The following is a 20,579-nucleotide window of genomic DNA, read 5'->3' as shown; positions in this document are numbered from 1 at the left end:
GCAGCTGACTATGAGTTCCTCATGCTTTAGCTGGGGCATGATTTTGTCAGCTGCAGATAGTTTCTTCGATTGTGTGGTATTTGGAATTCTGGGAACTTTTCTGAGGGTACATAAACGCTAGGGCCCTGAGCGGCAGGGTGGTTGGTGACCGTTCAGGAGGGTTGGTTGCAATTTTTTAGTAGTCATGGTCAAAGAAGAAACAAAAATTAGATTCAGGGATCTCTCTCTCTCTCCCCTCCCCTTTATCTAGTGATGGGGTAAAACCAGGAGGACAAAAGGTGGGAAGAGGAACCCACAGAGCAGCAAAGCCACACACGTGCCCATCACTAGACTGTCACTGCCGCACACCTTCATGGTCGCTGACATGTATAACAAAGGCGCTCACTAAATACAGCCAAGGTGGTGGCCAGGAGCTTTCCATTTTGGTCCAGGCTGCACAAGTCTAAGCTGATGCTGGATTCTAAGCCAGGACAATTCTCTCTGCCCCTCTCGCACAAAGTCCAGGAAGCATACCCCTCCTTCAGGCTTGGCCTGAGTCCACTTGAGGCCGAACAGGCCTAGACACTGCGGGTGCTACCTCAGAGTGTGCTGTAAATGAAGATCTGTGTACCCCTTCCACCTTGCAGCTCAAACAATCATTTTTCTAAATTTTTATTTTATAGCAATTGTCATAGTTAGAGAAGTAAATAACACATTTAAAAACCTCCTCAGGGACAAAGGAAGCCAGAGTATTTACAAACACATGGGGTAGGAGAGGCGAGACAGGGGTGTGAGGCTCTACAGCTTGAGAACAACCCAGGCTCTGCCCCAGAACTGGACACTGTTGCCCGCCACCAGGACTGTCCTGTGGGCTCAGGGAACGTCACACAGTCGTCGGGCCCTCTGCTCACAGAACCTGGTGGGAGACCTCTAGCTAACCCGAGGCCTCACTTCCCACCCGGGGAGCTCCCCTACACCCCACAAGCCAGCTCAAAGGGGCCCCTGGGAAGCACCAAAGGACAGGGGGCAGTGTGAGGGACACACAGGCTGGGACAGGTGTCAATAGATGATTTGGCCTGCCCTGGGGTGAGACAGAGATGCACACATATGTGTGCGTACATGAACAAACTGTACTTCACAGAAAAATTGTAAAGGGGGAGGTTTCCTCTGTGGTTTGTCTTCTAAGCCTCCATGTCTACCGTGTTACTAATTTTTTGCTATTATTATTTGTTTCTTCAACAGTGACAAACTGAGGTAAACATCTGTAACCAACACCTCTCCTAAGGGGCAAAGGGTCCCAACCCAACCGACAGAGACAGTACCAGTGGTGGCAAGAGCAGAGGCTGACCCAGTCTGAGTCCTGTTCCAGGTCAGGCTGGTTGCTGGCTCTAAACAGTGGGGCTGGGCTACGTACCTAAGGTCTCTTCTGAGGACTACCATCCTAGATACTACAAGGGAGAAGCCTCCACACAGGATCTCAACAGAGAGGGCGCTTGTGGGATGCGGGATGTCTACTGTGGAATCTCGCTTCCTTGTTATTGCAGATCAGGGTGGAGAGGCCTAAGGCAAGAGGAGAGGCAGCGGCTGGGAAGGAGGGCCTAATGGCCCCAGGTGGGCCAGGGCAGTGATGGGGGCCTTCTGAGACTCGGCTCTTGGCAGGAGGAGGGGTTTGCTACTTACCTGGCATATGTGGCCCTGTGTCCACTAGGGAAGTGGTGGCACCCCAGGAGAGTAGGACCAGGCCCTGGAGCAACCACAGTTTGTAAACTGGACTCAGGCAGGGCAGGGAGACCTATAGCCCTTTGTGGTGGGAGTAAGGGGGTGTGTAGAGGTGGGGGGCTCCAGGTTGAGGGGTGGTTGGCGCCCCTTGTAGCTAGCTAGCCAGCCAGCCCCAAGATGGAACCTCCTTGAATGACCCAGAACTTTTTGGAGGGACCCTATGAGAGGCAACCCAGGCTGGCCAGTTGGGTGGTGCCAGGCAGAAGGCACAGCCTCCCTGTGTTGAGGTTATTGCAAGGGTTCCTCAAGCCTCTTGTGCAGGGTCCCAAAGGAGAGCTGGGGCAGGGCGGATTCCTGTTTTGCTGCCTAAGAACCTGAGCCAATAGCAGGTACCTCCTGGGATTCCCTGAGGAGTATGGTAAAACAGAGGCCTGGCTCTTGGCAGCTGCCTGGTGAGGTGTCTGGACACTCAGACACACATCACACTCCCTCCTCACTTCAGTGACGTGCTCTGCTCCTGAAAGGGTACTGGCCTAGAACCCAGGCTGACATGTGACGGCAACAGAAACCCAGGAGTAGCTGTCACAACTATTTCCCTGCTTGTGGAGTGCTCTGGAGGGAGCAGCTGGGCTGTGCGTGGACTCCATTGCCCTGGGGACACAGGAGTGCCGAGCCTCCTGTTCCCCAGCCATCTGCTCCCTTACTCCCAGGAGGGGCACACATTGGAGCTGTTCCCAAAAGCCTCGTGGCTGCAGTAATAGCTCTCCCTCCTGGGTTCAAAGTCCCCATCAGCAGGAAGAAGTGAGGGGTATCACTAGATAATCGGGTCTGTTCCTGCACACAACTTTTGCTACATTTAAAGGGCTTGGCCTCTTCCTCCGACCTCCTGGAGACCACTGTTATCAACCCAGTGCCTGTCCTTTGCCAGTTTCTAAGGACTGATCTCATGCCCATATCTGCCCGACACCAAAGCCCCCTTTCTGTGCCCAGGTTTGGATGGAATACTGTAGGGTTATCTGCCAAGGGGTATGAAGCGCCAGGAGTGTTCAGGTTCCAGAGCTCAGAGTCTGGCCCACAAGCTCCCAGCCTTTGTCAGGGGCCTCGGCTCCTCTAGGCTGAGGCCGGCCGTACGCATGGTCATTTACTAGCTATGTCACCAGCCCACCACCGACCCCGGTGTCTGGGCCTCCTAGTCTACGCTACTCCTTCCCACTGCCGCGCAGAGACTGCTCCTCGTCCCCAGTACGGGTTAGAGCGCGCGGCTTCCCCGCAGCAGCTGCGCTGCAGCGGCTCAGACGCAGATCTCGATGGCCGTGGCCAGTACCACCTGCCCTTTACTCTTGTCCGAGCGGCCGTCGGTCCTGCCCGGGGGTGCGGGCGGAGCCAGACCAGCCTCAGGCACGGGTACTGGAACTGGCACTGGTACGGGTACCACGGGCCCTACGCTGGGTGGGGAAGGCCGCGAGCCGCTGCCACTCTCGGTGAGCACAGTGCGCTTGAGTGGCCCGGGAGCCTCAAGGCGCAGGGACCCAGGCAGGCGGTCCCCAGGCGGCTTGCGTGCGCGGTGCGAAGGCCGCCGCCGCAGCTCGGATGTGAGCTCGTGCTTGAGGAAGCGAAAGACCTCCTTGGCGGGCCCACGCCGCTCAGGCTCTAGCGCCAGAAGCCGCTGGAACATACGCAGCGCAGGCTCGGTAAAGCGGCGCCACTGCGATGGCAGCCCGGGCAGGCGACCCCGCTGCCAGCGCACGAACTCCTCGAAGAAGGCATCCGCACCCGATGCAGCCTCCCACGGGAAGTTGCCAGTGAGCACACAGAAGATGAGCACGCCGAAGGCCCACACGTCCACGCCCGTGTCCACCGCGAAGCCATCGGCGCGGCCAGCCTGGCACACCTCGGGCGCTGTGTAGGGTATAGTGCCGCTCACGCGCTTCACACGGCAGCCCACGCGCCGCGTCATGCCGAAGTCAGCCAGCTTCACACGGCGGCACTCACGGTCAAACAGCAGCACATTCTCGGGCTTGATGTCGCGGTGCACCAGCTGCCTGCTGTGCATGAAGTCCAGCGCCAGCCCCAGCTGCTGCACACAGCGCTTCACCGTGTCCTCTGGGAGCCCCACCTGTTGGGAACAGAGAGAACTGCTCAGGGGTAGGCCAGGCCCGCCGGCCCTGCCCCAGTTCCTTCTTTCAGACCCTGTCAGCTGCCCACTTGGAGGCCACAACTCTCCTGCTGGCCTCTGAACCTGCCCTGATCCTGGTGCCTGTTTGTCCTCCTCCCAACCTAGTAGGATACCCCTCCTGTTCCTCTGCTAGGTGGCTTTTGACCTCGACTTTACCCAAGTGGAAATACCCCAACCAAGCACTAGGATCCTCCCCCATTTGCTCCAGAGACACCTCTACGGTCTCAATGCTTGGTCACTTGCATATTTATTATTTGCAGTGCTTATATGTATGCTAGACAAACACTACCACTAAGCTATACATCCGGATTTGCTGAGATAGGGTCTCAGTACTCAGCCCCAGATGGTACAGAACCCATGATCTTCCTGCCTCTGCTTCACTTCCCAATTGCTGGGATTAGAGGTATGACAGGTACGCATACCATACCCAGCCTGCTGGTTGATCCAACTCCTTCCAGGATTTCATACTCTGGTAGCCCCAAAGCCCATCTCCCCTCTCTCTGCCACTCTCTGAAGTACCTGAGGAGGGATGATGTCAAACAGGTCCCCAGCAGGTGCATACTCCTGGGCAAAGACATAGCACTCCTCAGTCTCGAAGACCACGTCAAAGACCTTGATGATGAAGGGGCTGGACGACAGGCTGTTGGTGATGCTCACCTCACGCAGAAAGTTCTTCAGCTTTGTCTTACTCTTATTCACAAATTTCAGGGCCATTTTAGTGCCTGGCAGGGCCACAACAACAACAGTGAGACTCCCACACGTGGCTGTCCAACCTGTCCCTGCAGTAAGGCCATGGCCATGGTCAGCACCATGTCCTCAAGCAGAGATGGAAAACCGACCCAGTCAAAAGACTTGTCTAAGGCCACCGAGCAGAGCAGGGCTGACCTGCGTCTTCTACCGCACAACCCTTGACTGAAAAACAGCAGGAAGGCTTACAGCCTCTACCCTGAGCTATTTTCCCTACATCCAGTCTACTCATCTGTCGTATGTATTTATCTCCCTAGCTAGAACAAGACTCATAAGGAACTAGTCCCCCAGGCTGGGCAGGCTGGGCAGGCGTGTGCACCTTACTGGGCACACAGCTATGGAATAGCAACAATGCTACACATCACAGGCCCTACCTTCTTTCCTAAATAGAGGAACAGGTTCCATTGTCCAGGGTCACACAGAAAGCACTCGGGCGCACCCAGGCAAGCGTCCCTCCTGCTGCCTTAGTCCTCTGTCCTAGAGACTCCTCCTGCCTGGCCTGTACAGGGTCTCATCCTAGTTCAAACACACTGTTGTGCTGTGACCTTGGCTGACTGGCTGAACTTCTGGGTCTGTGTCCCATAGGGCTATCTCCCCATACCCTCTAAATAAGGTGTCCTGTCCCCAAAGACCTGTCCTCACCTTTTCCAGCTCCTCAGCATCAGGTGTCACCAATGTTCTTCAAGCACCACTTCCTGCATGTCCCTGGGCTCATCTGTCTCAAAGATGCCCAGATGGCCCCAAAGCAGCCTAGCCTTGGTTTGGGCACTTTGTCAACTCCTTCTGCTCTGGCCCTCTGTCCAGGCATGCCCCTAACCTTAATACCTTGCCACCCCACCAACACTCACCTGTGCCCTTGTAAGCCACCAGGTCGACCTTCCCATAGGTCCCTTTGCCCAGCTCCCGCACAAGCTCATAGTGCTTGGTAACATCGCTGGCAGCCAGTGTGCGTAGGGTCAGCGCTTGCATGTCTTCTGTGAGGAGGGGCACACCTGCACCTGGTACAGGGGCGGCCCCCGGCCCACAGCAAGGCAGGGAGTGGAGCGGTTCAGGCTCAGGGCAGCCCACGCTCATCTTCTCCCTGTTGTGGGTTACGGCATGATGAGTGACAAGCCCCCTCACCATCTTCCTCCCGCACCCCCCCCCCAGCACCTAGGAGATTCTCAGCTGGGCCACAGGGATGTTAAACGTCATTAATCTTGACACCATCCCCGAAGTTTCTTGAGACAGTCCCTGTCCCTCGTTAGCACTGTGTATCACAGACCCATTTGTCTCACACTAACCCACACAGTCCCCAGCAAGCACACAGGTTTATGCCACAAAGCAGTAGCCACACATATGTTTCCATTCACAAGTTCTGGGTTTCTGTTGTGGGCGGTGCTGGGAGAGGGGGGGGGTCAGACCTACAGTTTTGCACATGTTAAGCATGCGATCTGTCACTAACCTACAGCCATAGCCTTATTCACATAAAATGATGAAGCATCTGCTGTTTGCCAGGTGACATCAGAGCCTTTGGGAATCCAGCACTGCACAAATACACGAGATCCTTGCCCTTGAGGTTTGTGCATCAGAAAGATGGGCGATAAACACGATGAACATACAAGTGGCATTTCACAGTGAGGCAGAGCGGGCTCAAGAGCAGGGCTAGGGCCAATGAATGGTGGCCTCTGCCGTATCAACTTCCTCAGTCACCCCATTTCACCCCACACAGGCAAGAGAGTGCCAGTATGGGCACACAGTAACAACACATGTAGCCATGATCAATGGCATCCCTGGGGAAAACACAATCCCTTCTGGTACATACAACACCTAGGGCCCTGGGACCTGTCCCACAGAAGTCCTGCCTGCCCTCCTCAGTCCCAGCCTGAGACCCCTTTATGTCCACAGCCGAGATGGTCTTCATGCATATACCCCTCACAGCTACTGTGTTTCCATAGAGACCATCATCCTCTGCCCACCCCAGCTGAAGTCCAAGGCTGGGATCTGACTCTGTGATAGTAAAGCCAATGCCCAGTTCAGGGTTCTCACTTCTGCTTTCCACCTTATACTTTGCTTCACTTTTCTGTGGCTTTACTGGGGTTTGCTTGGTATATGATAAACTACATATTTAAAACACGATTTGATGAGTTTAACACATAAATATTCATGAATCCATCACTGCAATCAACATAATGAGTCTATCTGTCATCCCAAGAGTTTCCTTTTGTCCCAGTATAAGCCTGCTCTGTCTCCATCCTTATCTTCCAGGCAGCCATCCAGAACCTTCTCTTAGCTTTGTGCTTGCGGGCTAGGAGCAGAGCTTCTCCCAGGTACACTGGGCAGGTGTGCGCATGTGCACTGAGTGTTAGACCTCCTGTTGGCTGCCTCTCATCCCAGAGCCCCCTGCCCACATCACAGTTATACTAAGTCCTCTGCCCCATCTGAGATGGGGCATGACCTACAAGCCTCAGGCTGAGTTTGAACACCAAATGTCACTTACTAGTTGGATGTCGTTGGGCTGACTGCATGTGTGCCTGCTTCCTCATCTATCAAGAGATTTAACAGAACGACCTCCCATGAGCCACTGTGGGGTTTAACTAGGCACGAAGCACCTGTACTCAGTAAATTCTCTGTAAGTGTGTGCCATGCCAAGTCTGCAGTCACAGCTCCAGGCAGGCTCTGCCACAGCATGACCAGGCTCCATGAGGTGATTTGGTAAGAACGGTGTAGTTGCTCCTGGGTTTCAGGGTTGCTAGGACCACACACCCATGCTTACTTGTGCATTTCCAGCTGGAAGCTGGGGGTGCTAGAACCTCCCTACCCACCTCCCCACAAGCCCTGGCCAGCCACTCCCTTCCAGGGCAAGCCCTTTCCCGCGACCTTCCCTTCCTTCTAGGCAGCACGACCCAGCCTCCCACTTCACACAGAGAGGAGGAACACCAGGCGGGAACTTCCTGGCCTCCCACCAGCCATGGGCGGAGTTCCATCTGTGCCATCCTCAGCAATGGCTGAGACCAGAGGCCCCCTCCCTGCACTGGCTCCCACCTCTTCTACTTCCCCAGACTCCTGTTCTTTCCATTCATGAACCAGCTCTGTTCCTAGATCCTGTTCTCCCAGAACTGCCCCACCCCAGCTGCAGCCTTTTCTGAGTTTTATTTTGACTCTAGATGCCACAGTGTCACCCAGGAGTCTCGTCTGCAGCGTGGCTGTGTTTTCACAACCACAGGGGATGGTAAGAAACCCAGCCCAGCTTCCCCTTACTCTGTGTGACTGGGCTCTGTGGCCAGTCCTACCCAGTTCCAGGCTACAATTCTAACACGGCCATGATTAGGGTATATTGGGAACTAGGGAGGGGAGGCCCTCTCAGCTTCAGGGACCATGAGTTCTGTCAAATGTTCACCACCTACCTGGTGAGGAAGACAAGTTAGCTAGCTTCATCTCAAAAGGAAAGGAAACCAATTTTGAAGTGTCCCCAGGCCACTGCCTCCAACCTTTCAAGGACAGTGTGGAGTTTTTCCTGAGAGTTTCTGATGAATGGACGGCCCTCTTAATCTGAAGTCTTCCTTAACACCCAGGGAGACGCTGGGCTGCTGTCCTATCCATCTGATATGTGTACACGCCTGGAGACAGAGACGGATGGCCTGGTGTGCAGACATGTGTTCTCTGATACAACTCCCCGACTTAGAGCATCAGCTCTGCTGGGTCACCTCAGATGGTTTCTGTGTCATCTGGGACTTTGACTGGTAGCTGCAGGAGGCTGTACTCATTCTAAGTGCTTGACCCTGGGCCTCAGAACGGCACTCAAGCCAATGCAAACTTTAGAAGCTGCTGGACAGGCCACTGTTCCTAAGCACTCTTTCCTTTGCACTCCTGCTCCCCTGCCTGACCTCTCAAACGGCACCGTCCTTGGGTCCTTCTCTATCAACCTCTGCTGCCCCAGCAGGTGCATGTCACTGGCACTCAAGAGCTTTCATCTGTGCCTCCCCTGCTGACCAGGTTGGGGAAGATGTCTCAGCTTGCCTACTTGTCAACAAGCCAAGAGCTCCTGAAGGCAGAGGCCAAACCAGATCCCAATTCAGGGTGCTGTATTGCCACCCTGAATTTACTGGGTAAGTTTTGGGGCCACCCAGCCCTCCTCTTCCTGCTGTCATGTTCTCCACCAGGTGTCAGCAGAAGGAATGACTGAATCTACATGTCTGTCCCTGATGCTGCTGTGTCATCCCTCAGGTACATACTGCCTCAGACCCAGTTACCAAGCATGACTTAGAGGCACAGTGGGGAACTACAGAGATGGCTTGAGCTTGGAACAGTCTGGGCCTTGATCCTTCTGTGAGCCATTTCAGCCGAGTGACCTATGGCCAGTCCTGGGCCTCAGTTTACACATCCACACATTAAAGAAAAAAAAAAAAAACATTAACTTGACAGTGCCTACTGCAGCCAACCAGTCATAAGGACTCCACAATTCTTCTGAACGCTATGTAATAGTACTGTTATTCCATGATGCAATGAAGCGCAGGGACCAAGTGGCGTACCCACAGAAACACAGCTAGCTCTGGAACTGGATCTAAACTCCATCCTTTAAATCAGTTCTTTCCCAAGACAAGTGTTGGGAACAAATCACCCAGATCCTGCAGTAGCTGGGTGGAACCTCTGCCAAGGATACCCATGTCACCCTCACAGTGATGTCACGTGACTCCTGGTGTATGTGACAACTTGAGACTGAGTGAAGCATGACATGTCTAGCTCCTAAGTGGCTGGAAGGATAAAGACATATCTGACATTAGGGGGTCACTGTCCTCCAGGTCCTGACACACACCCTTTTGAATGTACCTATAGACTGTGCTGTGAACGCCCAGCAACCAGGAAATAGAGGTCTCTGTTGACCTTTGTTTCCTCCCAGCCTGTGCTCAGCAGGGTATCCTCCTACACTCTGGGTAACTGCGGCCCCAAGAGACCCTCTGGGTGGAACCCTTCCAGGGTGTGTCTCTACTGGCTTTGATACCCATCTGTGTAGTGATCTGGAACTTTCCCCCACCCACCAGGGAGATGCTGGGCTGCTGTCTTGACCATCTGATGTGTACACTCCAGGAGACAGAGATGGACATCCTAGCGTGCAGGCACGACAGTCCTGGCTCTGACACATGCTGGAGGGCCACCAAAATGGGGGAGGGTTTCCCAAGCAAGAAGCAAGACTGAACCGCCTACCACTTCCTGTTGGCAGGCAGCCTGGGTTGGGTGCCACCCTGTGATGCTACACCCAGCAGAGAACCCAGCTCACAGTGCTTTGGAACGCTCTCTCATACCTCACCATAGGCAGAGACAAACACACACAAGCCATAAGCGTATGCACACACACACAGACATCAAACATACAGTCACAGGGACAAACAGTCACACAGACAGACAGACATGCACACACAAGCAACAGCACCACCGTTGGCAACCTTTTCCTGGCTAAGTCCTCACAAGAACATTGAGGAGAGGGCAAGGAGCTGCCTGTGCAGCTTATCTGAGGGGTGACTTATACACCCATGAACATGCTAAAGCTTTCAGTAAATGTACAACCCGGGCAGCCACTGTCACTATCGAATGATGTTCTCTGTTCCACAGGTAATAACAGAGGCTCAAGAGCGTGGTGACTTGGCTGTGGCTGTGGCAGACAGCCAGCTGCTATCAAACAGTCTCCTCTTCTACATTACAAAGTCACAATCCTTCTTTCATGTGGCCATGTGGCTGGCTCCCCTCCCCCACACTGGGATGTAACACAGTGACGTGTTACTGCCAGCTCAGGACTTTTTCCAGTTGCAGAAGCCTTCTGTTCTGGATGCTGACCTGAGCAAAGGACTCCCAAACCCTAAAATGTGGTAGAGCCCCCACTAGATGTCCACCCAGAAGGGGTGAAGATTACCCACCCTGTACTGTTCTGTGAATCTCTGTGTTCCACCCCTGAACTGTGGCTTCTCACAACAACTACTGCTATTCTCAGGAAGGGCTATGCAGTCAGTAGACAGAACTATGTTTTGCACCTGCCTGGAACATGGCCGGACTCCCCAAGAATGGTGACAGAGATCAAGGACAAAAATGCACTCACAGGAGTGGGTGGAGGGTGGCCCATCTGCAGAGAGGAGGGCTTGCCTCAGCCTGTTGGTGGGAGAATGGTGTCGCTGTATTTATTGAGCACTTTGGTTGCTCGAAGCATGGTGGGCTAGACTTAAGTAACAACCACAGCATGTGATGCGGTTGCTATACTCTCACTTTACAGAAGTACCTTTCCAAGTCCAGTGGTGAAACCTAACTGCCTTTTTTGTTTCCTGCATAGCCCATGCTGGCCTCAAAGTCTTGCTCCTCCTACCTCAGCATTCTGGGTATTGCGAATGCAGGCCTGTGCCTCCACGCTGGGTTCTGTCATTTGAACAGTATTTAGTGAGATCTGGCCAGATACTGGGGCAACACACCTTTAATCCCAGCACTTGGCAGGCAGAGGAAGGTGGATCTCTGAAAGCTACATAGAACCCGCCTCAAAACCAACCAACCAAACAAACAAACAAAGGCGAAGGAGGCGAGACCTGGGCGGGAAAGGTGAGATGGCTCAGCTCGTAAAGGTGCTTACAGCGCAAGTCAGGTGACCTGAGTTTGATGTCCACAAGACACTTTAAGATAGGAGAGAACTGACTTCACAAAGGTGTCCCCTGACCCTCACAGGCACACTAAGCGTGTGTGTACCCACCTGTAAACATGTACCATGTACCACAGACACGACATACTAATAAGCATGGGTTTTAAGAAGACAGATTTTGGAAACTATTTAGAGGTTGGGTTCTTTTAAAAGGCTCATCCTGGTCTTTCTGTTTCCTTTCCACCTCCTACCACGGATGCCCTTGACCTTGATGCCCTACCTTCTAGAACTGAGAAATGCACCTGCTCATTGTAAACCACCCTTTAGAGATCCTTGGTGGCAGAAGCACCAAGCAAATCAAGATAGCTGCTGAAGTGCACAAGGACTCAAAGTTGGCACTTGGCAGAGCTGGGTCCAGATCTGGAGCTCCAGTCCTGCAAGGCAAACATGGCACAGAGAAAAGCATCCTTCATCTCTGGGGTGCAACAGAGGCTAAATCTACCTGTGGGAACTGGGGGTGGGGGGGCCGGGCATAGCTATGAGAGGTGAGGCAGGACCAGGCCTTCTGTTTTTGTTTGTTTTCTTACCCTGACTGACCAGGCTGGCCAAGAACCTGTGATCCTCTTGCCTCTGACTCCCAAGGGCTGGAATCGCAGGAGCGAGCCACAATGTCTGGCTCCAGCTGAGCCTTTCTGTCCTTACACTTGAGTCCCAAGATTCTCTGTCCTATGTTCAGGTCCTCTCCCTTAGGCCCTGGACCTACACTGTGTCCCACACAAGGACAAACTCCAGGGGTGTCTGAATACAAGCCTGTCTTCTCTGGATATGACTACTTACCCTCCCTGTGGGAGGCAAATAGCTGTGTGGTAGAATTTCAGAACTGAGTGGGGGCAGCCCAGTGACCTCTCCTCCTTCCATCAGTGAAAGGCAAGTGAGCTTCAGCTGCAGTCTCCTGACTGACTCCACACGCCAGTCTTCTTCGTGCTGCCTCCCTCAGAAGTCCTTAGACTCCATCGGATGAACCGCTTTTTATCTGCACTTCAGTTAACACACATAACGGCCTGTGGCATTTCATACGAGCTTGCCACTGTGCCTTGCTCCACACCCCGCCCAGCCTGACTGAAAGTCAGATTTGACTCACTTTTTGCCTTGCTCACACAGCTGCAATGGAGTTTGGATCACTGGATTGTTATTTAAGAGAGGGTCTTGCCAGGGTGGCACTGAATTCTCCATCTTCCCTCCTCTGCCTCCTGAGTGCTAGGACGACAGGTGTACACCAGCACATCTGGCCTTGCAGTGCTGCTGAGGCTCCTTGAACAGCCATGTGGTATTGCCTTGCTTGGCATCAGTTCCCCTTTCTTTGGGTACCAGTCCTGCCCTGCTCTCTACACCGCTATCAGGGACAGGCCTGATTCTGGGATCCATTGTTCCATCTGCTCAAGATAAACACATGCCCAATGGTGACCCCTGCAGCCAAGCCCTGGGACGTCTGCTGGAATTGTGAAGAAACAGCATCCTTCACTCTGGGTGTGAGACCAAGCCAGAGGACACAGGGCTAGAGCTGTTGGAAGCTGGCAGGCCACACCAACGGGGAAACCTGCCTGACAGGGAAGCAGCAGAGATGTGCTGATGAGGCACGCCTAAGGCCAGCTATACTCCTGGACATTTGTTTCATGAATCAATGGGTTTCTGTTCGGGCTTAATTAAGCCAGCTGATGAGTTTATATAACTCCCAAGCTAGACTCCAGACGAGTGTACCTAAAACCCAGCGAGAGAGCCGAGAGCTCCTTGAAAGCCAGCCCCTGCCTTAATCATCTTGCTATTCCCAGCACTGAGCCAGGGGGTGACAAATGCCGGTGAATAATTCCTTACGTGTTTGGAAGTTGTAACTTTTTATATCTTGGCTTTCCTGAAGATGACCCTGCAGGCACACAGTTATTTTCTAGCACCACGTGAAGGACTGTTGGTTGGCTCCATTCTGTAGACAGACAGACTGATGACCAGTCATAGGTCAGGAACCAGGCTGTCTTTGGGGGTAAAGTACTATCGTTCTCTAACAGCTCCAAGTCCAGGTGGCATGAGAGAAGCAGCTGTGAGGAGCACTGGTCACCGGGGACAGGCTGGAGATACCAACAGAAAGTGACACTGATGGGGTGAATCCCATGGACCCATCAAGTCCTTCCACTGCCTCATAGTGTGGGGAATATTACTGACTCCAAGTTACAAATGAAGAAACTTAGGCACGGGCATTGTTTTCTGTCTGTGTTTAATGCTAGGATGGAGCCCCGGCAAGTGTTGCACCCCCCAGCCCTTTTTATTCTAAAACAAGAGTCTTGCTATGTAGTCCAGGCTGTCCTCAAGCTTTTGACCCTCCTGCCTCAGCCTCCCGAGTAGCTGGGATGACAAGTATATGCCACCAGGCCCCGCTTGGTCATATCACTATAGAAGATCACCCATCCAGGAGGCAGTAGAACCAACCATCACCATGCTGTGACCCAAGCTTAACCACTACGCTACCACCTCTGAAGTGAAGTGGTAAAAATTACCATTTATGCCGGGCGTGGTGACAGACGCCTTTAATCCCAGTACTCAGGAGGCAGAGGCAGGCGGATTTCTGAGTTCGAGGCCAGCCTGGTCTACAGAGTGAGTTCCAGGACAGCCAGGGCTATACAGAGAAACCCTGTCTTGAAAAACCAAAAATACCAAAACCAAACCAAACCAAGCCAAACCAACAACAACAAAAAAATTACCATTCATTTTGCCACTTAATCTCTGTGGCAACTCCCTCTTCACAGGGCAGGATGCTGAGGCTTGGAGGAGCCTACCCACCGTCAGCCTCTGGGCCAGGACTGAATCCTTAGCTTCTTGGCCTGCACATCATCTTTTTTACTTTTAGCCTTCAGTTCTGGGCCCCAGGTCTCCCTCCAACCCACGTTCAGTACCACAGGCCTGGACAGCGCCCATTGAATCCTGGCTTGAGGAAGAGTAGCCAGCCGGGCAGAGGGCGAGGTAAACTGCAGAGCTGAGTCTCCAGTGTCCGTGCTATTGCTATAAAAAGTAAGCGGCCTTGCACAGAAGCAACTTGACACTCAGTGGATTTGAGTGGATCTGTGCAGAGCTTCTAGAAACAGGCATGTAGGCTAAAGGGTGAGTGGGCTTGGAATTTTTACAGAGAGCCCGGACCATGTTGCTATGCTGGACACCTTGCCAAATAATTAGTCTGCCTCTGGGAGAACACAGCAGCAGTCACCAGTTACCCTGCCCTCTGGGCTCCAGATCACTGGATACAGTCAGTCAGTACACTGCTTTGACAAGGGGAAAATAAGAACAGGGTTTTCACTGATATTAAGCAACTCCAGAACCCACACAGTTGTGATGGTATTCGACCTTGACCCAAACTAGCTTGCAACTTCCAATTCTTCTGTCTCACCCTCCAGAGTAGCTAGGACTGCGGGTGTGTGCCACTGGGCCAGGCTACAATCTAGACACAGCACCCAGTGTCACCCCCTCTCCACTCCTTCCGCAGCCCATCTCACACCAGTCTTTCCACTAGCCTTGTCCACCCCACACCCACCCCTGTGACTTGCTGCTACGCCCCACCCCCAACCGTTTCCCCCGCTGCTCCCAGCAGCCCTATCCCAGCCTGGAGCTGTTCCTTCTGCCTGAATAGCTCTTCCCTCCAAGGCCCACATAGATCTTTCGTCAGTGTTCTGCTTGGGTGACACTTTCCAAACTAGGGCCACGTCCCACCTTCCCTTCCTCCACGCTTGCTCTATTTCTCCCCAGTAGAACGTAGCACCTTTGAATTCATTATATAATTCACTGACTATGATGACATCTATTAACTGTGTCTTTCTCCCACTCGAACTGAAGCCACCCAGAGGGCAGGGATATTATGGCCTGGTCTTGTTCACTGTGGAGTCCCCAGGAGCTCACATGACAGCTGGCACAAAGCAGGTGCTTAGTAAATTTCTGTTGACTGAACAACTGAATCTCTTTGGGGAGGTGGGGGCTGAGCAAGGAGGGAAGGAAGGATAAAACTTTTACCAGGCTCAACCCTGCATGAGCTGGGGAGCAGAAGGGACAGCTGGCTGAGGCCAGGTGACAGGGCTGTTTGAGGAAGCAAACAGGAAACCTGCCTAGCTGCCCATCAGCACCAGGACCCCATCTCCAGGGACCCCACACCCTACAATCTGTGCTTGGCAAGATTCCCTCTCTTCCCGGGACAGCATCCTAGTCTGGTGACGATGTGCTCCTGAATGGCCATCCTCAGGGCTGTCCCTACCCTCTACACTGGCTTGCCCAGGACCACAATCTGCCTGCACTTGGACCCTTCTGCTCACTGCCAGGAGCACCATCGCAGCGTAGGCCTGCTCCTACATCCAATACTCGAGGGCTGGGGCCTCCCAGGAAACGGGATTTTAGACAAGCCCTCTCTCTTGTTTGATCTTTTGAGTCAGGGTCTTGCTGCTAAATAGCCCAAGCGGACCTCAAATTCAAAATCTTCTTGACCCTTCCTGAGTGTTGTGTGTACAGACATACAGCCACCATGCCTGGATTGCTCCAGTCCTTTGACAATCATACATAACCCATCGAGTACTGATTCCTGGTCCAAAAAGCAAAAGGAAGAAGAGGTTATGCAAATCCTGCCACTGTGCAATGTGACCTTGGGTAGGTTGTGCCCCTACAGACACCTCAGCTTGCTCATCAGTAGGACAGAGCTAAGAATGCCCACTGAGCACAATGGGCTACAGTGACCAGATGGAGGGACCTGAGGTCTAGTTCTCCCCCTGAGTGTACAGGCAAATCTACCCTTCTATTCCACACTCAGAGGCCATCTTTCTGCTGCTAAATCTAACTCTTAAACCAGCTACAGCCAGAAATAGTCTGTGATCACCAGGCCCATCCTCCCCATTTGCCAGATCTATAATGTGGAGACTCAGGAGTGTTCCTGGGTCAAGCCACAACATACAACCTTCCTCAATGTCCTTGCCACCAGGCCACCTAGAGATCACTGTGCTGTGAGACTCCAGGGCTGACTTAGAGCCTTCCTCCCTCTCTTCTACCTGGCAGTCAACCCCTTCTCTAGGCAAAGCCTTGGCAGCCATTTAAGTTGGTGACTCTGTTACCAAACAGGTTGTCTAGCCTCTCTGGCCCTGTAGAAGGTGGGAGTCCCAAGTCCAAAGGGGTAGGGTCCTCAAAGAGGGCCATGAGCAGGCCCAGGGTTTGTGAAGGCCTCCAAAACTCAAGACCTGGAAGATGCAGATAATCTAGCACTCAGGATTTGGAATAGAATGTGGTTGATGGGCCAGTGCCTTTGGCCAGGTTGTTCCCAGTGAATGAATGGTGACTTCTAGAGAGAGAGAGCTGGGTGAACAGAGGCTCTTTCCCCAGCCCCAGATCACCTCTGAACTACAGAGGGACAAACACACCTGCAGCCAATGTAGCACCTACACCGAGGCTCAGGCGCTCACTCCCATACCTAGCCATAGGGGCCTGTGCAAGTTGTTTGTCCTCTGAGACGCAATTTCTTCCAAGTTAAATAGGCGTAAGAGCCAAAGATATGGCTCAGAGCACCCATCTGACTTGTCTTGGGCTCCAATAGGAGTGAAAAATGGGTATAAAATGGTTCAGGTTCAAGTAGTACTTACAGGAGCCACCTCTTACAAGCCACTCAAAACTGCTCTAGACATACCGACTCATTTAAACCTCAAATACCCTTGGGAGACGCTATTTATGTCTTTACAGCTAAGGAGACTGAGGCACAAAGAAAAAGATTATGTGGTTCCACCCCAAGTCACACAGCTGGTTGTGGCTTAGAGATGATTTGTCCGATCCTAACACATTTCAAAAGGATATGTGTGACTGGCTCCACGCTCGGCACTGCCCCTGAATCTGAGAGCAGCTGGGAGTCCTGTGGCCAAGCTCGAGAGCTGGGACTGTGCAGCACAATAGTCAAGGCTCTAACGGTGAAACAGACGCATGGCCGGCAAGGTGCCATCCCAGGGGAACTGCCAGCGAGCAAGGGAAAGGAAGCCTGCCAAGTATGCAGAACAGATCTGAGAGGGACGGAGAAGACACCACAGGAAGTGGCTCTCCTCTCAGTAGCCTCAAGTCCTCTAAGATCCTTGATCCATGAAGCGTGAGGTACAGCATGTGACCCTGACCCGGGCCTTGCCTTAGGAGACTCGGATGCAGCTGGGCTGCAGGCCCCTGGAACAGGCTGGTGCCCGGGTGAAGCCACAGAGAACTTCAGATCCACCAAGCCTTGTGCTTTGTGTATGAGATAAAAGTGACCAGAACTTTTCCTCAACCCCAGGACAGAGAGAGCCTTGGGGAAAGCCCTTCACATCAGAGCCCCATTTTTTTCAGACAAGGTCTCACTTGCAGTTTTGACTGGCCTGGAGTTTACTATTAGACCAGGCTAGCCTCAAACTTAAGAGATCTGCCTGTCTGTTTCCTGAGTACAGGGATCAAAGGTGTGTGCCACCACACCAGGCCAGAGACCCACTTCATCTCTAAATGAGGAGCTGCCATCCCTTTCTGCTCAGGCTTTAAGGACTAATATTAGAGGCAACCCTTGGGGTGCCGCAGGTGACAGTCATAGCACTTTACAAACATCCTTCCACTTGGCCCTCCCAACAGGCCCAGAAGACAAGTGCTAGGATTCTTTCTTACAGAAGAGAGAGCTGAGGCACAGAGACGTTAGGAACCTTGCCCAAGGCCGGGCCCAGTGGGTAGAGTTGTGTACCCTCTTTGAGGTCATCCTCTCAGGTCTGACAAGCAAAAGAGGTTGTTCTATGATATCCATCCCAGCCCTGCCTAGTCTCCCAGGGAAGCAGCAGCTGGTATATTCTGGAACCCTCTTGTGACTGTTCAAGCTGCAGAGAATGAGTGTGAGGCTGAGGGAAGTCACAGCAGGTCCCCTGACTGGAATCAGTTCACCTGTATATGGTAGCCCAAGGTGAAAGAAGACCTAGAATGCTTGCAGACACACTGCTGAAGCCTGCCTCACTGGCTCAAGGCTCAATGACCCCTCACAGCACCCCCTCTGCAGTCAAAACACAGCCCCCCCCCCAAGAACTGACTAGTCCAAGGTCAGGTTAGTCACTGGACAGGCAGCCGCTGCCAGTTCAACACAAACCCTTGGTGGACATAGAGCCGGGCTCAAATCCTGCCATGGGCTCAATGCTGTGCTGGTCTAGGGGTAAAATGAAAATCTGTCCAGAGCCTGGCTCTGCAGACTGACAGGAGAAACTGCTCCACTGCCTCCCTCCGAGCCTGACATTAACGACATGGCTTCCTGGGTGGGGAGGAGCTAGGAGCATTGAGGATACGACAGAAAGGGGTGGCCACGAAGGGGAAGGCAGAAGGCCTTTGGCTACCCCTGCTGTTATTAAGCCCCTCTCCTGGAGAGAAGCAGAGGATAAAAGGGGCCTTCCTCCGGAGGACCTAACCCCACAGACCTTCTCCTGCAGGACCCCACGACTGGGCTGGGAGTCCTCTTTGCTACCCATCTTGGAGCTCTGCAGCCCTGCCAACTACCAACTTCAGCAATGACTGCTTCCCCCCAGCCCACACCAAGCCCCGCATCTCTAGAGCAGCTTCCAGAGGAAGCTCGGCTATCCCTTGAGGTGCCCCTTTAATGAGACCGAACAGTCTCTGGCCTCTGGCTTAGTTCATCCTACACAGTATTGTTCCTATTCTATAGATAAGTAAACTGAGGCCCAAAGCAGCTAAGTACATCTCAAACCTAGGGCGAGTCCAGAGCTGGTGCTCTCCACATGGCACTGGGTCATCTCTTTTGACCTCTGCTCCAGCAGACCTTTGTCCAGGAAGATTGAATACCTACCAAAGCCAAGGCGAGTGGCTAGGGCCTGGTGCTGGCCTCTGGCTCTGGCCCAGTTATTTGGTAACAGTCATCAGCTTCATGCTTAGGGAATGTCAGAGGCTGGGGAGGGACAAGGTCACTTTGTTTTGTTTGCTGGATTGGGGATTGAACCTTGAATGTGGCCAGCATGATCACCATGCAAGGTTCGACCCAGGCCACCTGTTCAGTCCTGGAAAGCCCGAGAAGAGGAAGCCTGGAGAACCTCCTCCACTTTTGTCCTCTCTGCACAGAGGAATAAACTGAGGTCAATAGCAGCCCTCCCCAAGTCCTCCGTCAGACTTAGCCTAAGCCCTGGTCTACTGCCCTTAGCAATGGTTATGCCTGTGCCTCCAGTGGGGTGTGTGTGTGTGTGTGTGTGTGTGTGTGTGTGTGCGCACGCGCGCGCGCGCTATGGGGAGGTGGAATAGAGCAGAATGTGGGGCCAGTCTGGGGAAGTCCTGGCTCCTCTCACTACTGACCCTAACAACCCCAGGTAGGCACTTTGCTAGTCCTAACCCAGCCATGGGCAGGTAGACCAGGCACAGCCAGTGCTGAGCACTCATTTTTCCAGCTCCCACTCTTCCCGACAAACCTGGAGGTCAGCAGCTAGGCTCTAAGTTCACACCAATAAAGAACAGGTCAGGAGTTCTTGGGACAACTGGGAGCATGTGTCCTGCCCAAACAACACAGCCATTCTCTAGCTCTGGGCCTCAAGCTGCTGTATCCCCTGGTTTTTCAGGAAGATCTCCAAATCAGCATCTGAATGTGAAATCTTCCAAGAATTTTTGAGCATCAGTAACAAACGCAGACATGTGAAATACACTGATCAGCAAACTGGGGCTCTAAGCTGTATTCTCCAAATGCTAAGACATCAGGCTGTAGGCTCAACGGTGCTGGTGTGGCCAGAACAGGACAGCCCCAGACTCCCAAAGCTGAGCCTAGGAGTGCAGTCTCACAGCACATGGAAACAAATGCCACTAAGCTGCCCAGCCACCAATCACCTAGACTGGGCTCTCTACCATGTGCCAGTCTAAGCCAGAGCAAAAGGGGAGGTAGAGGTAGAAACAGCTGCCAAGCCATCCTAGAATGGGGCTCTGGGTCAGGGGGATTTTATATGATAAAGAATTAAGAGTCATGGAGATGAGCCAGGTATAGTGGGGGTGCTCAAGATGTAAATTAGGGCAGGCTGCAGAGAGCTGGGCTGCCAAGCTACTTCATTAGGGCTACTCAATGGGGAGCCGCGGCAGGTTAACAAGGAGAGAAAGTCTTCCTGCCAGTCCCCTTCTGGCCTCATAATGGCTCTTTCTGCTCACAGTCATTTGAACTTCTCTCCAGCCTCTGCTTCTACTTTCTTGCCTGTGGAGTGTGTGATGAAGCCCTGGGCTCCAACCCACTGCACAAAATAAACTTCCAAGGTGGCTAGGACACACCTTAAATGCTCCTGACAGTCTGGCTTCAATCTGTACCCACCAAGCTGGCTGCAGATATGTAGT

General features: G+C 53.0%; 1 protein-coding gene across 2 annotated transcripts in view; it reads right to left on the bottom strand.

The window, feature by feature from the left end:
- Positions 1 to 635: 635 nt before the first annotated feature.
- The window catches only part of Sbk1 (SH3 domain binding kinase 1), a 45,545-nt gene continuing 25,601 nt past the window's right edge, over positions 636 to 20,579 (bottom strand). Inside the window, exons 2-4 of one of the 2 annotated variants that reach the window (XM_021168051.2) lie at positions 5,470 to 5,702; positions 4,394 to 4,596; positions 636 to 3,814 (exon numbers count right to left, since the gene is read on the bottom strand). In XM_021168051.2, coding sequence (XP_021023710.1) covers positions 2,990 to 3,814; positions 4,394 to 4,596; positions 5,470 to 5,695 — 1,254 coding nt within the window. In that variant the 5' untranslated portion in view covers positions 5,696 to 5,702 and the 3' untranslated portion in view covers positions 636 to 2,989. The remainder of the gene's footprint in view (positions 3,815 to 4,393; positions 4,597 to 5,469; positions 5,703 to 20,579) is intronic. The other variant, XM_029479498.1, reaches the window with a different exon arrangement.

The sequence above is a fragment of the Mus caroli genome, chromosome 7 (genome assembly GCF_900094665.2).
Source record: "Mus caroli chromosome 7, CAROLI_EIJ_v1.1, whole genome shotgun sequence".
NCBI classification, from domain to species: Eukaryota; Metazoa; Chordata; class Mammalia; order Rodentia; family Muridae; genus Mus; species Mus caroli.
This window is presented reverse-complemented; position numbering and strand designations above follow the sequence as displayed.